The sequence below is a fragment of the Ovis aries genome, chromosome 2 (assembly GCF_016772045.2).
Source record: "Ovis aries strain OAR_USU_Benz2616 breed Rambouillet chromosome 2, ARS-UI_Ramb_v3.0, whole genome shotgun sequence".
NCBI classification, from domain to species: Eukaryota; Metazoa; Chordata; class Mammalia; order Artiodactyla; family Bovidae; genus Ovis; species Ovis aries.
The window spans coordinates 123,082,476-123,101,272 of record NC_056055.1 but is presented as its reverse complement, the minus strand read 5'-3'; the positions used below and the strand labels follow the sequence as shown (position 1 = coordinate 123,101,272).

At 40.5% G+C, this 18,797-nt stretch overlaps 1 protein-coding gene across 1 annotated transcript; it reads right to left on the bottom strand.

The window, feature by feature from the left end:
• Positions 1-16,439: 16,439 nt before the first annotated feature.
• On the bottom strand, positions 16,440-17,043 carry LOC114113605 (glycine cleavage system H protein, mitochondrial). The gene is given in 2 exon segments (XM_027965790.3): positions 16,440-16,899; positions 16,901-17,043. Coding segments are annotated over 2 exon segments (525 nt in total). The 5' UTR covers positions 17,009-17,043; the 3' UTR covers positions 16,440-16,482.
• Between the last annotated feature and the right edge of the window lie 1,754 nt (positions 17,044-18,797).

Sequence of the window (18,797 nt, the reverse complement as noted above, 5' to 3'; positions counted from 1 at the left end):
CAGTCCATGGGGTTACTAAGAGTCAGACATGACTGAGTGACTTCACTTTCACTTTTCACTTTCATGTACTGGAGAAGGAAATGGCAACCCACTCCAGTGTTCTTGCCTGGAGAATCCCAGGGATGGCAGAGCCTGATGAGCTGCCATCTATGGGGTCGCACAGAGTCGGACACAACTGAAGCAACTTTGCAGCAGCAGCAACAGCAGTGCCAATAAAACTGACAACTACAATGGCGGGGGTTGGGGGGGGGAGAAAAAGGTAATAAAAAGAAAAAAAAATCCAAAAGAAGGTCAAAACATAAGAATAATAAATGTTTTTCTTGAGTCACTGCTGTCAGAGTCTTTTCGCTCACTGTGAGTCACAGTCCACCTCATCTCCCTAGGGTGCCCTCCAACACTGTGCTGCTCTCTGGAGCTGCTGTGGGGGCAGTTCAGCTTCTAATCTGGTCCTACTCCTGTGTTCTTGCCTCCAATGTCTACAGATATCAGAACTAGTGCATTTTTTCTTTTGTAGGAGCTCTCAGTGTCCTTTTATATATTCCACAGACACAGAGGCTGCCTAGTTGATCACGTGGATTTAATCTGCAGCTTGTACAGCTGGTGGGAAGGTTTTGGGTCTTCTTCCTTATTCACACTGCCCTTGGGATCAATTGTGGTTTTATTTCCACCTCTGCTTGTGGGTCATCCACTAAGGTTTGCTCCTGAGGCTGCCATGGAGGACTTAGGTCTGTCCTAGTGAGGGCCAGGTGTGAAGGTGGTGCAGCTGCTTGGGTCTCAGGGGTTCTGGTAGCACCAGGTATTCAGGGGAGTTGGCAGCTAGGGCAGCAGGAAATATAGTGCTCTAGAAGTGTATAGCAACCAGTGTTGACAAAAACACTGCAGCATTCTTGCCTGGAGAACTCCCCTGACAGAGAAGACTGGTAGGCCACAGTCCACAGGGTCGCAAAGAGTTGAACACAACCTAAATGACCCTGCATGCATAGACGCAAGACTTTTTTCGCCTTTGACAGCTCTGCCCCAATGAGAGTAGAGCATGAAGGTGGTGCAGCTTCTTGGCTTGCAGGGACCCTGGGGGCACCAAGTGTACAAGGATACGGACTGCCTCCACCATAGGACTCCCTATCGGGGTCTTGTTTTGAGCCTTTTATAGGTATAAATCAGAAGGCCTTTTTGGCCAGTCTTTCTCATTAGCTCTGCCCATTCAGGTACTTAGAGGACTCCCTTGCCTGGGGTCCTTTGTTGTTCAGAGCACCAGGCACATAGAGGCGGCTCCTGGCTGGGGTCCTACTTTGTAGATCTGCACAACAGGCACTTAAAGGGGCACCCTTGGTGGGGTCCTACTCTGTAGTTTGGCACATCAGTCACCTAAAGGAGTACCCTGTGTGGAGTCCTACTCTGTAGTTCAGTGCGTCAGGCGTTTGGTGCTCCAGCCTCTCTATTGTTCAGCTGTCAATGCTTGCATGTGGGAAGAGAGAGGCTATGGTGATGGCTCCACCCTATACACATGATTCAGCATTATTGCCTTGCTTCCATGGCTGCCTGGCTTTCCTTCACAGACATTTCCCACCACAATCTCCTCCCTCCCATCCCCTCCATCCATCTCTCTGCAGTCAACAGCAGCCCTCACCCTGGGATTGCTCCACAATCCCTAAACTCTAGCTCCCAGCCACTGCACCTTCTCAGGTACCTGCGTCCCTGTCCAGGCTATGCATGGCTATGGCAAGGACTTTCTGATTCTCATTCCATTTAGGCTGCCACGAATCAGCTGTTTCACTCTCAGCCTTAAATGTTTCTCCCCTGACTCAGACAATTGCCCCAGTGTGGGGATTGGACCCCTGCTTCATTTCCCCTACCCGTAGAGGGCAGGTCCAACCCTACTAACACTCCTGTTTTACCGCCTATTTCCTTAATCCTCGTGAGTTTTCGTGGTTCTATATATTCTTTTCCTCTGGTCAGATACTCCTGTCTGGTCTCAGCTGGTGTTCTGCATGCACTGACCTTCACTTTTAAATTTGGCCTTCCATGCTACAAGATTTTTCTTTAAATACACTACAGATTCTGAAGATGGCCAGTATAACCAATGTTTTCCTAATATGTCTGAGAAAATATGGCTTTCAGATCTAGAAAGTTCCAAGCAAAGACTTTAAATATTCCTTCCTGATTCAGTAAATTTTCCTGTATCTCAAGCTAAGTTGGTTTCTTTTTTAACTATCCTCATAGCAAAATGACTAAGTGAAAGTTGCTCAGTCATGTCTGATTCTTTGCAACCCCATGGACTATACAGTCCATGGAACTCTCCAGGCCAGAATACTGGTGTGGGTAGCCTTTCCCTTCTCCAGGGGATCTTCCCAACCCAGGGATCGAACTCAGGTCTCCCACATTGCAGGCGGATTCTTTACCTGCTGAGCCACAAGGAAAGCCTTGAAGGACTTTATCCTCCAACTCTTACAGTTACAGATAACTAAACCCATGATAAAGTTTTAAGTCCACTAGAAGTCTAAAGATTCCAAAGCAAAGGATAAAAGAACAGGAGAGTCCATGGACCTCCAGCAATCAAGCCATGAAAGTAATCATGAATTAATATCTATCAGTGTATACATATCCATGCACTTTATTATATCCACTCCCCAAACTCCAGTTTCTCTCAAACATTCGGCACTGAAAAGCAGAACAGATGAATTAAATTACAGATAGACTAAAGCCAATTCATGCAAATGATTCTGCCACCGCTCCCTCTTTGACCCTAAAGACAGTGAGGAAGGACATTAGAAGAAAATAAGATGCTTGGTGATACTCAAACCTTCCTGAGGAACAAGGAGAACAGGATAAATCTGAAGTCAATAGTCTGTAATGGCATAAACAAACTGATGATGATGATGATATATGAAGAAGATATATATGGGAAAAAATTCCCAGAGCTACAAAATTGTTTTTGCTACCAGAGATGAATGGAGAAGTGTCAGAGAGCAGGACATCCGTAACAGGCTTCTCCTGAGACCCACAAATTGTAACAGTGGCTGAAAAATTATTCATTCCAAATATTGAACATACCATGAACTTTAGAGTCTTAAATTAAAATATATGAATCTATGCTATTTTTCAGTCAATAAATTTTTTGTGGATCTGATCTAAGTTGTCCAGTATTTTAGTACTTTATGAGTTATTAAGACTAAATGTATTTGTGCATTATTGCCTGAAACTACATCATTACAAAGTCTATGCTATAAAAAGAACCCAGTGCCTGCAACAGATAGATTAAAAGTGATTAATGATTCTATCAGTTGAGTATTATCATTTGCTATAATTGAATTACTTTAATAATATGGCCCAGTATGTACTATTATTAAATATATACAGAAGAGTACAAGTAAAACATGCCAAGGAAACAATGTCTTTGACCTTCAAAAATTCACAGTTTAATTACTTAACCAATCCAATTTATGATCAACAATGCAGAAAAGCCTCTCAGTGTGGGGTTCAAATATGTGCCCTATGTATGTGCTGTACACATTTGAGTACTCCAAACTGTTTCTTCAACCTGCTGTATATTATGACACAGCAAACATCTCCCATTGCTATCATTTGAATTTTGGATGTTATTTATACCTAACTATTATAGTTTTTCTCAAAATAACTTACTTTCACAGTTAGAAAATTATTATATCTTTGTCATTGGTTATTTGGGGCAGGGAGGGCAATTTTCACTTAATGTAGCTTCAATTTTATATAGCTTTTGTCAATTATTTAAAGAAAATTTTTCATACTATAAAAGTATAGAATATACAGTAATATAATTGGATAAGTCACCTTAAGATAAAGCTGTTGATTTACAATATTAATAGCTTGAATGTTCCTCAGATACACTTTTCCTCCCAAACTTGACAGGTTTTTATATCTTTATAACAAGGATTTTACTTTCAGCTTTAACTTTTTTAGTGAGTTTATTGAGCTATATTTTACATGTGGTAAAATTCATCTATTTCGAGTCTAAAATTCAGTGTTCTTAGTAATTTTGCCAAGTGGTAAAACCACCATCACAAATTATTTTTATTGCATTTTCATTCCACCAGTAAGATCTCTTACGTTCGTGAATAGTTAATTCCTTTCTCAATTCCAGTCCTGGTAAACCACTAATTTACTTTCTGTCTTATAAACCTGTCTTTTCTGGACATCTGAGATAAAATACAAGTCTAATACCTAATCAGCTGGGGAGAAAAGAGTTAAAGCAACTGGATGGGATTCATTTCTCTCCTCATTTTGTGGGGAAGGGGTGACTGTCTTGAGGAAAGAAAGAAGGCCTATGTCACGGTCTAATTTCCTTTAAAAAAGTTGATAACTGTATCATCTGGTACATAAAATACTGGTATTTGATAAAAGAAGAGCCATTATCTCTAAAATACTATGAGGAAGATGTACATGATTCAATGTCATTTATGGTAATCAAACATAGGATCTATAAATTTATTGGGAAAAACATCACATACATAAAGTGGCCATCAGGGTATTAAACGGATATATTTCATATTCATAGCCTTTAGATTATACTTTACCCACTTATTTAACTTATATGCAGAGTACATATGAGAAATGCTGGGCGACTGGAAGAAGCACAAGCTGGAACCAAGATTGCCAGGAGAAATATCAATAACCTCAGATATGCAGATAACACCACCCTTATGGCAGAAAGTGAAGAGGAGCTAAAGAATCTCTTGATGAAAATGAAAGAGGAGAGTGAAAAAGTTGGCTTAAAGCTCAACATTCAGAAAACTAAGATCATGGCATCTCATCCCATCACTTCATGGGGAATAGATGGGGAAACAGTGTCAGACTTTAATTTTTTTTGGCCTCCAAAAGCACAGCAGATGGTGATTGTAACCATGAAATTAAAAGACACTTGCTCCTTGGAAGGAAAGTTATGACCAGCCTAGATAGCATATTCAAAAGCAGAGACATTACTTTGCCAACAAAGGTCTGTCTAGTCAAGGCTATGGTTTTTCCAGTGGTCATATATGGATGTGAGAGTTGGACTGTGAAGAAAGCTGAGGGCAGAAGAATTGATGCTTTTGAATTGTGGTGTTGGAGAAGACTCTTGAGAGTCCCTTGGACTGCAAGGAGATCCAACCAGTCCATCCTAAAGGAGATCAGCCCTGGAAGGACTGATGCTAAAACTGAAACTCCAATATTTTGGACACCTCATGTGAAGAGTTGACTCATTGGAAAAAACTCTGATGCTGGGAGGGGTTGGGGACAGGAGGAGAAGAGGACGACAGAGGATAAGATGGCTGGATGGCATCAGCGACTCAACACACATGAGTTTGAGTGAACTTCCGGAGTTGGTGATGGACAGGGAGGCCTGGCGTGCTGTGATTCATGGGGTCGCAAAGAGTCAGACACGACTGAGCAACTGAACTGAACTGAACAAAGCCTTCAGCCAAAAACTGAGCACAGTAGAGTCTGCCCATTTCTTCCCATGACAGGATCCTATTGGGCAAGTCCAGCATTCACTCCAAGTTCTCCACTAATTTTGCCAAAATCTGCATTACTGGCTAAGGTTTTTCCCTATCCATTTCTGCTTCCTTCCTCAATTCCTTTCATGGGTGTTAGATTTGCATCATGGTCCGAAAGGTTTCCTTGCCTAATTAATGGTTCTTGCCCTTTTTGTCTTCTACAGGTATTACCTATTAATATAAAGCTTATGAAAGTGAAAAGTGAAGTCACTCAGTTGTGCCTATTTGTGACCATATGGACTATACAGTCCATGGAATTCTCCAGGCCAGAATACTGGAGTGGGTAGCCATTCCCTTCTCCAAGGAGATCTTCCCAACCTAGGAATTGAACCGAGGTCTCCTGAATTTCAGGTAGATTCTTTACCAGTTGAGCTACCAGGGAAGCATGATAAGGCTTATAGTGGACTAAATTATGTCTCTATGTCTCCTTCTAATTCGTGCATTAAAGCTCTAACCCTCAGTGTGACTGTGTTTGGAGATAGGATCTTTAAGGAGGTAAAGTTAAAAGTGGGTAATATAGGTGGGGTCCTAATTCAATATGACAAGTGTCCTTTTAGAAGAAGAAAAGACACAGAAAAAGGGCCATGTGAGGACATGTGAGGGAGAAGACAGCCATCTGCAAGCCAACAGCAGGGCCTCTGGAGAAAACAAACCTGCCAACACCTAGATCTTTGACTTCCAGCCTCCAGAACTGTGAGAAAATTAATTTACTTAATTAGTTTGTCACCCAATCCCTGTCATTTTGTTACAGCAGCCCTGAGTAATACAAACCTCCACAGTCCTAACTCACTCTCAGCAATGCTTCCCAAATAATCCAAAAGATATATTCTCCAAGAGTAGATCATAACATATCAATCTAATTAAGGATTGATTCCCCAGTTCATGAGATCAAGCTAAGGGAGATTCCTTTTCATTGCAATAAATTTGCCTTTCCAGAGACACACAAATTATGGCTATGATATAAGCTACCCTGAATATTGCCTCTCATCCCCTTGAGAGCCAGTGGGGAAGAAATTCTAGCCAAAGAAGTAATTAAAAAGCAGCTGTTTCTCACTGCTCAAGTCTGCATTCCAAGCATGCCAACAGTGGGGTTGTACAGGTGCGTCCATTCTAATAGTCTGCAGATCCCCAAGATACTAGGGTTTTCTTTGTCTAATTGGAAGAATAGCTTTCACCTGCCTTTCTCATCAGCTGCAACAGTAGTTACACAAAATATTAATAACTAACATACTTATCATGTTGACTCAGACACACTGTCCCAGAGAGAAGACAACCAGGAAATCACTTTGGTAGTGTCACTCAGCTCCTAAAGGGAGACATATCCGAAAGTCAAGAAATCTAGGCATATTAAGACTGTCTCTGAAAGTAGGGGCTATAGTGGCCAAGGGGGAGGGGGGAATGTTTATTCTATATCCAACAGAGTGGCTAAAGTTAAAAAGACTGACAATATTTTGACAAAAATGTAGAGCACCCAGAACTGTCATGCTTTGCTAGCTGGGGGTATAAAGTGATACAACCTCTTTTGAAAAGGTCTGACAGTTACTTGTAGAACTAAATGTATGTATACCTATCCTATAATCCAGAAATTCTGTTTCTTAGTACTTGGAGTAATGAAAAGATATATTCATTATAGCTTTATAAATAATAGCCAAAGACTGGAAACACCCAAGTGTACATAAGAAGGAGAATTAATAAGCAAACTGTGCTCATTCATAGAATGTATACTCAGACGTGAAAAGGAACAAACTAACAATATCCACAGCAACACAAGTGAATTTCAAACCCATTATGCTGGCTGAAAAAGCCTTATCTAAAAGTGCACATAATGTATGATCTTATTTATGTGGAGTTCTAGAAAAGAGAAAGCTAATTCATAATTTTTTAAAACTGTAAAATGATTGCCTCTTTGGTGGGAAGCAGGACAGGGATTGACTACAAACAGACCCAAGGATACTTTCCAAGGATCATAATGAACCACATCTTAATAGAGATTCAGTTTATGTAGGTAAATGCATTTGATAAAGTCAGAAAGCATAATTTAAGCTTTATGAATTTTATTACATGTCCATTTTACTTCTAGAGAAAAAACTCTAAAAATATATTCAACTATAGTTAAAGATATGCATTGTTAAAATATTTAGTGAGAAACGTACTCACATCTGCAGTATACCTCAAAATGAATCAAAAAAGACAGATTGCTGACAGAGATGAATGCAATATACAATACAGTAATACAATGAAAACCTAATAGTAGAAGCTAAATTTACTAAATTTTATATATTGAAATGTTGCATTATAAAAGCCAACTATATTCTTTTTCAAACACAGTATTGGAACCTAATTTAAACTGCTGTATTATACACAGTAGCATCTGCTAGCTTACTATCTGCATGCATGCTAACATACTTCAGTCGGGTCTGATTCTTTGCGACCTATGGACTGTAGCCCACCGGGCTGCTCTGCCCATGATATTCTTCAGCTCCTGCACTGCAGTTAGATTCTTTATCACTGAGCCATCTGGGAAGCCCAGCTTTATACCTACTACCTTCTTATCTGGGATTCCCTGGTGGCTCAGAGGTAAAGAATCCACCTGCCAATGCTGGAGATGCAGGTTTAATTCCTGGGTAGGAAAGATCCCCTGGAAAAGAAAATAGCAACCCACTCCAGTATTCTTGCCTGAGAAATTCCATGAACAGAGGAGCCTGGTGGACTGCAGTCCATGGGGGTCACAAAAGAATCGGACGTGACTTAGTGACTAAACAACAACTAATTATAATTCTATATATATAAAACATTAAAAATTAACCTAGTTTTAGTATTTTTAAACTTTCATTAAAAAGAAAAAGATATAACAATGACATTTAGACAGTAGCTCTAAATTCCCTTCAACACAATCCCATTTAATTTCTATTGAGGCTTTCCTTCCCCACAAATGCTTTTTAAAAATATTGTTTTCTTCAAAATGCTGATAGGCTGTTTCACTTAGTACCACCACCACCACCTCCCACTCCCCACCCCACCCCCACACTGTGCATTCCTCTGTCTTTTGTCTAGATTAGCCGGCCATTGAAATAATTCTCTTTTTCTCTCTCTCTCTAAATATTTCTTTACCTTCCTCCTCCCTACCTCCCCCGCTCTCACCTCTTCACTCTCTCCCTGCATATGCTCTCCAGGCTGAGCAGCATAGCACATGGGCTACATTGGCTCACTCAGCACCTATTCAAAATAATGAGATTCCAGCCCACCATGCACCTTAGTGTAACCACATGGCTTAGCTGTGAACTTAGCTTCTGAAGTATAATCAGGGAGTGCTTACTTTCCTGAATAAAGTCAAACAAGAATCTTAAGGAACTTCCAATTTTCAATCAACCAAAAAAGTTCAATTATCTCATACAGCCAATATTGTCTGTCAAAACAAATTTCAAAAAGATAATAAAATTTTAAAAAATTTAAAAAGACATTTCCTATTTAACAAAGACAAACTTTATGTTTTCTAAGTGTCCTGTTTAATAGTTTTATTGGTTTATTCATATATAATAGATAAACAGGAAAAACGTTGGTCATCTATGGTTTAAGTTCTTTTTCATATTATTTTCCATTATAGGCTAATAGAAGATATTAAATATAGCTCCCTGTGCTATACAGTAGGTGTGTATTGTTTATCTAGTAAGACTTTATATACATTAGTGTGTATATGTTAAATCCCAAACTCCTAATTTATATCCCTTCCCACTGCTATCCACTTTGGTAACCATAAGTTTATTTTCTATATCTATGAGTCTATTTCTGTTTTACAAGTAGGTTCATTTGTATTAATTTTTTAGATTCCGCATATAAGTGATATCATATGATATTTGTCTTTTTCTGTCTTACTTCACTTAGTATAATAATTTCTACGTCCATCCAAGTTGTTGCAAATGGCATTATGGCATTCTTTTTATGGTTGAGTAATATTCCATTTATTCATTGAAAGGACTGAAGCTCCAATACTTTGGCCACTTGATGGAAAGAACTGACTCACTGGAAAAGACCTTGATGCTGGGAAAGATTGAAGGCAAAAGGAGAAGGGGGCAGCAGAGGATAAGATGGTTACTACATCACTGACTCAATGGATATGAAACTGAGCCAACACTGGGAGATGGTGAAGGACAGTAGAGCCTGGCATGCTGAAGTCCATTGGTCCCAAAGAGTCGGACATGACTTAGCAATTGAACAACAACAAATATTCTATTGTGTGCATGCATATGTGTGTGTGTACCCCACATCTTCTTTATATATTCATCTATCGGTGGACATTTAGGTTGCTTCCATGTATTATATATTGTAAATAGTGCTGCTATGAACACTGAGGCGTCTATGTCTTTTTTGAATTTGAGTTTTTGTCTTTTCCAGATATATGCCCAGGAGTGAGGCTGCTGGATGATATGGTAATTCTAATTTTAGTTTTTGAAGGCACCTCAATACTGTTCTCCACAGTGGTTGCACCAATTTACACTACCAGCAACAGTGTAAGAGGGTACACTTTCCTCTGCACTGTCCCCAAGATCTATTATTTATAGACTTTTTGATGGGGGCCATTCTGACTGGTGTGAAATAATACCTCATTGTAGTTTCGATTTGCATTTCTCTAAGCTAGCAATGTTGGGCATCTTTTCATGTGCCTGTTTGACCATATACTTTTAGTAGATACTACACTCTAAGTAAGAACTATCCAGTACTTACTTACATCCAGTACTATCCAAAGAAATATGTGAGATATCAAAATAGATATATCATTCCAGTGATATATCTTTCTTACAGTGATTTCTTTCTTATTCTTTGAAAGTAAGTCATTTTAAGCATTATATACATATTAAAACAATTTAGATATAATATGGAATATAATTTTTCTGACTTGTATGAATACGTACCTTAAAACAAAAGAAATATTATGTTTTGAATAGTGTCATGAAGGATAATCTAAAAATTAAATTTCTAGACACAGATGACCTTTTACTTTCTCCACTGTCTTTGTACTAGTCAGTGTGAATAATTAATCATGTAATTTATATCTATGCTTTCTCACCTATAACCCCAAATGAAATAAAGCTACAGAGATCAGGAATTCTCTGGTGCCCAACGTAAGGATTCAAGACAGTTTCAGAAATATGCTTTGAGAATTTCTCTCCTGTCTTTACCACCAGCCAGAAAAGGGAGCAGAACAAATTGTAAATAGTTGCCCCAAGCTTTGATGTTTGCGGTGGGGTCTTCCTGTCACAGGCATGAGCAGCAGGGCAAGGCACAAACTCTGCCCTCAGGGCAACTTCACAGGCAGTTCTTCCGGCCAGACCCCACAGCCCCTCACACAACTGCCTTGAGGCATGCTCCTTTTCCAAGATTGGTTCTTCTGACTCTGATCAATTCTCTGAGCTTGGAAAAGATTTTGAATGGCTCTCTCTCTCTCTCTCTCGCTCTCTCTCTCTCTCTCTCTCTCTAAATCACAATTGATTACTGTTTCTAAGCAACAAAGACAGATCCTGTGACTCAAAGCACACGAATGCCAAGACACCTCTAACAGAACATCATCAAAGACAAGCCATTACCACAATAAGGATTTAATAATAAGTGAGAGGTGTTACCAAGCTCCGAATGGATATTATTGCACAGTAATGATTAATACTTGGTTAAGACTTACTGCCCGATTTTTCCAACATTACAGAGTTCTGGCAGTGGAGGAACTGACAACAGGCAGTATCTGCATCTTACATTTTAAATGCAGCTTCCGGTGCCCACTCCAGGAGTGAGTCAGAATCTTAAGAGGCACCTGAGCATCTGAATTTCAAACAGTCTTGCATGATATATATGCAAACTAAAGTTTGAGAGCAATTGTCCTCGCTGAATTTTTTAAGATGTACAGAAACAGGCCTTACACATGTTTTATTAACAGCAGTTAAAGTTTTCTTCTTGATCCTTACTTATAACAATATCCTTAGCAAAGTCATGGTGCTGTGATTAAAACAGTGAATGTCTAAATAACCTCTTCTAGCTCCACAAATAACACATTTATCCTCTGAAATCAATAAAATATAAAGCTTTCCTTCCTTTTTCTCTCCTCTCTATATCCGCCTCTTCATATTCTCTGCCCCAGTGACTTACTCTGCTAAACTAAAAATAAATAAACCAAAAGAGGGCAATAACATATCATTCACAAACTCTTACTTACCTGTTTTGGCACATAGCATTTATGTGATGAATTGCCTATGCCTGTTAGTGGCTCAACAACCTGGTTATTTAGTTATTTTAGAGCTCTCAGTCAGCCTCCTTGATTTATTGGACTGGGAAATAGCAATACATTCCAAGACCAGCGAAATATCTCTGTATGTATTTAAAACAGATAACAAAACTTATTCTACAATCGCGGCACAAGAGAAACCATGAGAGATTAACATGAAAAATGCAGGATCTCCTCATTTTTGTAACACCAAGAAATAAGTACATAAGTGAATGAATCTATAGTATTTGAAAGAGGATAAATGATTACCCTCTTTCCCCTTTTTTTTCATAAAATGATTCATCTTTAATAATAAAATCTCTAAAAGTTCACTTTTATATGTTAAAGCCATAATAATAAATGTATGATATCAAATATACCATCAAACTTTTAAAAGAGCATTTGGATGGAAAATCTCTAGAATTACAAAACAAAAGAGAATACATAAAAAGATGTCAGAGGCTTACTGATCTCAAAAAGGATCTTAGGAACCTCCCTTTGCCCCTTTCCTTCCTTGGTCCTCCCTACAGGAAGTCAGTGTGAACGACAAGTACAATTTGAAGGATTTCAGTACTAGAGGTGGTGATATCCAGAGTCACAAGTATAGAAGTTGAAGATCTGACTGAGTGTTCTACTCCCAACTCCCTTTTGCAGCCTCTGAGGATCTGTTCCAGTGCGTGCAGGAGAAGAATCAGCTGCCCTTCAGGAGTTAAACCATCCTGAAAAGACCTCTAGAGAGGCACCTAAGCCAATTCTGCTCCAAGTCTCAGAGATGAACCAACAGCCCTACTTCTTGTACCTGGTCATAATATCTGGTGAGCCTAGGTTTTTCTCACCATGTAAGGATAAATGAGAGACCAGACTGTTTGGATGTAGGATAATCATAACAGAGATTACTTTGATTTTAGGACTTAGGTATAAAGAATTGTCAACATGGTCCCACCTAGCTTACTTAGGGATGGAATCAAGGGTTAGGGGATCCTATAAAAAGGAAAAAGTGCTCTTCTGCCTGCCTGAATCTCTTAAACTTATAAAATCCTTTCAAAGGAAAGAAAAAAGGGATGAGTTAGAGGGCAGAGATGGTGATGGGGTGGGGGTGGGGGACTCATTAAGTATAAGACTGTGGATTCACAGTCCTGACTTCACATGAATTCTTTCTAGGTTTATCCCTCTCAAATATCCTGTTACAGATTTCCTTCCCTGCCAAAAAAAAAAGTTTGAGTTATAAAAAATATTACATATATAAATATGCAAGTTTATTTGCGTGTGTTTCTGTGTGTATGCATAGATAAGAAATATAATCATTGATATCTTTAAACCAATAGTAATTTAAACTATATCTATCAAGAGACACTGCTAAGATGGCAGAGGAATAGGACAGGGAGACCACTTTCTCCCCCGCAAATTCATCAAAAGAACATTTAAACGCTCAGTAAATTCCACAAAACAACTTCTGAATGCCGGCAGAGGACTTCAGGCACCCAGAAAAGCAGCCCATTGTCTTCAAAAGGAGGTAGGAAAAAATTATTATAAAAGACAAAAAAAGAGACAAAAAAGGTAGGGACGGGGCTCTGTCCCGAGAGGGGAGTCTTGAAAAGAGGGAAGTTTCCAGGCACCAGGAGGCACTCTCACTGCCTAGTCTGTGGCGAGCCTTGGAAGCACAGAGCGCAACATAGCAGGGAGGAAAAATAAATGAATAATTAAAATCCACAGATTACAAGCCCAACGGTGGCTCCCGAGTGGAGAAGCAGCACAGATGCCTGCACTCGCCACTGGCAAGTGGGGGCTGGGCAAGGAGGCGCGGGCTGCATGGCCTAGAGTGGGGATCTGGCCTGAGTGCCCCGAGCGCACTCTGGGTGAACTATTTGGGCTAGCACCAGACTGTGGGATAACTACCACATGAAAAGCCAGTCCTAATCTAGGACACCGCCAGGCCCGCACACAGAACAAAGGACTGAACAGAGACAGCTGGCTGCAGACCATCCCCCTCCGGTGACAGGCAGCCAGAGCCGGAAGGGGGCAATTGCAGCCCCAGAGAGACATTATCTACAAAACTGTAAGCAGGCTTCTTTACTAACTAAGACTTCTTGGGGTTCTGGACAGTCAACATCTGCCTGAGAAGGTGCGCTGGTTGTACACCCAGAAACGGGGGAGGTGATAAGTCACAGTGACCGCGCTCGCCAAACACCTCATCATCTGAGCTGCTAAGACCTGGAAAGGGCACAAAACGCAGGCCCAATGGAGTCTGCACCTCTGAGGACTTCCCGAGTGCCTGAACCTGAGCGGCTTAGACCTGGGAGGTCCATGCAGCCCAGGGCCGGCCTCGGATGGTTCCCGGTGGAGCAACTAGAGCCTAAAAAGTGTGGGCAGGGAGGGTACACAGGCTGTGAGTAGGGGCAGGCCCAGTGTGGCTGAGGCACAGCGAGCACATGCCAGTGTTATTTGTTTGCAGCGTTCCTCCCTCCCAAAGCGTGACTGAACAACTGAGTCTAAATAGAAGTAACCAGAACCGCCCTCTTTGTGTCAGGGCAGAAATCAGACACTGAAGAGACTAGCAAACAGAAGAAGCTAAAATAGAGGGAAGCACCTTGGAAGTGAGAGGTGCAATAGATTAAAACCCTGTCGTTAGTACCAACTACATAAGAAGGGGCCTATAGATTTTGAGAAATATAAGCTGGACCAAAGAACTATTCAAAAATGAACCAACCCCACAATATCCACAAAAACACCAGAGAAAGTCCTAAATATATTTTTACTATATTTATGATCATTCTCTTGTTAATTTTTTAATTTTTAAGTCCTACATTACTCATTGACTTTTCACTCTTATAACCTATTATTACTTTGCAAAAAAAAAGACCTTATTTTTTAAAAAACAAACATCATATATATATATATTTATAATTTTTGTGACTTTGTTATTTTTTTGTCTTTTTTTCTTCTTTTCTTTAATATTGTATTTTTGAAATTCCAAACTCTACCCTAGGTTTCTAATCTTTGCTTTTTGGTATTTGTTATCAATGTTGTACCTTTAAGAACCCAATCTTCAGTACCCATTTTTACTTGGGAGTGAGATAACTGGCTTGAATGCTCTCTCCCCCTTTGGACTCTCCTTTTTCTTCACCAGGTCACCTCTGTCTCCTCCTGACCTCCTTTCTTCTCTACCCAACTCTGTGAATCTCTGTGTGTTCCAGACACTGGAGAACACTTCAGTTCAGTTCAGTTCAGTTGTTCAGTCATGTCCAGCTTTTTGCGACCCCATGAATCGCAGCATGCCAGGCCTCCCTGTCCATCACCATCTCCTGGAGTTCACTCAGACTCACGTCCATCGAGCCCGTGATGCCATCCAGCCATCCCATCCTCGGTCTTCCCCTTCTCCTCCTACCCCTAATCCCTCCCAGCATCAGAGTCTTTTCCAATGAGTCAACTCTTCGCATGAGGTGGCCAAAGTACTAGAGCTTCAGCTTTAGCATCATTTCTTCCAAAGAAATCCCAGGGCTGATCTCTTTCAGAATGGACTGGTTGGATCTCCTTGCAGTCCAAGGGACTCTCAAGAGTCTTCTCCAACACCACAGTTCAAGAGCATCAGTTCTTCGGTGCTCAGCCTTCTTCACAGTCCAACTCTCACATCCGTACATGACCACAGGAAAAACCATAGCCTTGACTAGATGGACCTTAGTCGGCAAAGTACTGTCTCTGGTTTTGAATATACTATCTAGTTTGGTCATAACTTTTCTTCCAAGGAGTAAGCGTCTTTTAATTTCATGGCTGCAATCACCATCTGCAGTGATTTTGGAGCCCAAAATAATAAAGTCTGACACTGTTTCTACTGTTTCCCCATCTATTTCCCATGAAGTGATGGGACCGGATGCCATGATCTTTGTTTTCTGAATGTTGAGCTTTAAGCCAACTTTTTCACTCTCCTCTTTCACTTTCATCAAGAGGCTTTTTAGCTCCTCTTCACTTTCTGTCATAAGGGTGGTGTCATCTGCATATCTGAGGTTATTGATATTTCTCTTGGCAATCTTGATTCCAGCTTGTGTTTCTTCCAGTCCAGAGTTTCTCATGATGTACTCTGCATAGAAGTTAAAGAAGCAGGGTGACAATATACAGCCTTGGCATACTCCTTTTCCTATTTGGAACAGTCTGTTGTTCCATGTCCAGTTGTTGTTTTGTTTTATTTTTTTCATGATTAAAAAGTTGCATATTTTATTATTAAATTGTTTATTCTCCTGCAAGGCTGTTACTTCACTGTATAAAAATAGCACCAGCAAACACAGTATATTGCAAAATTAAGATAGCAATATTCTTCATTGGACACTATACAACTAAAAAACTTTTCTCCACTGGCAGTTATTTCTAATGGGAAGATAATTTTGACCCAAATCCAAGGATAGCTGTAAGCAAGTTACAGCGTCATATAAGATTTAAGATAACCATGTTATCCTTGAATTACATAATTTTTGTAATGTTTTACCAGAGATAATTTCAGGAATTCTGAATATTATAACTGGAGCCTAGCCTAAAAATCACAGGATGCTGTGGAAAAGATGCACAGTGTTTATCTGAAGCCATTAGAAAGTTAAGCGGTATTTTCTTCAGGAAACATTGTTACAAGTAGTTTCTTTTGCTAAAAGTTGTTTTTTAAATGCCTATCCACCACTAATTTAAGACAACTATGCTAGATTAAGTTGTTTCAAAGTAGTTTATTTAGGGGTTCTATTTTCACTCCTCAATAGATTTTATGTATTTCTCATATGCTTCTTCACTCATTAGTTCATCTAGTTCTGAAGGGTTACTGAATGTCATCTTGATCAGCCAACCATCTTCCTAACAAGACATGTTGACAAGTCCTGGATTTTCTGCTAGAGCTTTATTAATTTCAGTTACTTCTCCTGATAGAGGAGAATAAAGTTCACTAGCAGCTTTGACACTTTCCAAAGCACCAAACTCCTTTTGTTTGTTCAACTTTGTCCCAACTTCAGGCAGACTACAGTAAACAACATCTACCAAAGCTTCCTGTGCAAAATTGCTGATTCCCACTGTTCCAACACCATTGTTTGTTGTTACCCATTCGTGTGTTTCTGTGAATTTCCGCACCGACAGCAGAGCAGGGCCGGTGCGCAGCACCCGGACGGCAGGCACCCGCTGGCAGTCCCCAGGGCCGCAGCGAGCAGGGCGCGCTGGGTGCTGAGATGGCGCGCAGGCTGCCGACCACGGCCCGGACGCTCCACACCGCGCGCAGCACCATGTTCGCACAGTGCAGAGGGTCTCCGCGCGGCACCTAGGGCACCCGGCCGGCGGGGGCGGGGCGGGACGGGGCGGCCCCGGCCAGAGCGAGCAGGAGCGAGCTGGCTGGACCGGGCCGCAGGGGCCCCATGTCCAGTTTTAACTATTGCTTCCTGGCCTGCATACAGATTTCTCAAGAGGCAGATTATTCCCATCTCTTTCAGAATTTTCCACAGTTTATTGTGATCCACACTGTCAAAGGCTTTCGCATAGTCAATAAGGCAGAAAGATGTTTTTCTGGAACTCTCTTGCTTTTTCCATGATCCAGCAGATATTGGCAATTTGATCTCTGGTTCCTCTGCCTTTTCTAAAACCAGCTTGAAAATCAGGGAGTTCACGGTTCATGTATTGCTGAAGCCTGGCTTGGAGAATTTTGAGCATTACTTTACAATTGTGCAGTAGTTTGAGCATTCTTTTGCATTTCCATTCTTAGGGACTGGAATGAAAACTGACCTTTTCCAATCCTGTGGACACTGCTGAGTTTTCCAAACTTGCTGGCATATTGAGTGCAGCAATTTCACAGCATCATCTTCCAGGATTTGAAACAGCTCAACTGGAATTCCATCACCTCCACTAGCTTTGTTCATAGTGATGCTTCCTAAGGCCCACTTGACTTCACATTCCAGGATGTCTGGCTCTAGATGAGTGATCACATCATCATGATTATCTGGGTCGTCAAGATCTTTTTTGTACAGTTCTTCTGTGTATTCTTGCCACCTCTTCTTAATATCTTCTGCTTCTGTTAGGTCCAGACCATTTCTGTCCTTTATCGAGCCTGTCTTTGCATGAAATGTTCCCTTGGTATCTCTAATTTTCTCGAAGAGATCTCTAGTCTTTCCCATTCTGTTGCTTTCCTCTATTTCTTTGCATTCATTGCTGAAGAAGGCTTTCTGATCTCTCCTTGCCATTCTTTGGAACTCTGCCTTCAAATGCATACATCTTTACTTTTTTCCTTTGCTTTTTGCCTCTCTTCTTTTCACAGCTATTTGTAAGGCCTGCCCAGATAGCCATTTTGCTTTGTTGCATTTCTTTTCCATGGGGATGATCTTGATCCCTGTCTCCTGAACAATGTCACGAACCATAGTTCATCAGGCACTCTATCTATCAGATCTAGGCCCTTCAATCTATTTCTCACTTCCACTGTATAATCATAAGGAATTTGATTTAGGTCATGCCTGAATGGTCTAGTGGTTCTCCCTACTTTCTTCAATTTAAGTCTGAATTTGGCAATAAGGAGTTCATGATCTGAGCCACAGTCAGCTCCTGGTCTTGTTTTTGTTGACTGTATAGAGCTTCTCCATTTTTCGCTACAAAGAATATAATCAATCTGATTTCGGCATTGACCATCTGGTGATATCCATGTATAGAGTCTTCTCTTGTGCTGTTGGAAGAGGGTGTTTGCTATGACCTGTGCATTTTCTTGGCAAAACTCTATTAGTCTTTGCCCTGCTTCATTCCACATTCCAAGTCCAAATCTGCCTGTTACTCCAGGTGTTTCTTGAATTCCTACTTTTGCATTCCAGTCCCCTATAATGAAAAGGACATCTTTTTGGGGTGTTAGTTCTAAAAGGTCTTGTAGGTCTTCATAGAACCATTCAACTTCAGTTTCTTCAGCATTACTGGTTGGGGCATAGACTTGGATTACCGTGATATTGAATGATTTTCCTTGGAAATGAACAGAGATCATTCTGTCGTTTTTGAGATTGCATCTAAGTACTGCATTTCAGACTCTTTTGTTGACCATGATGGCT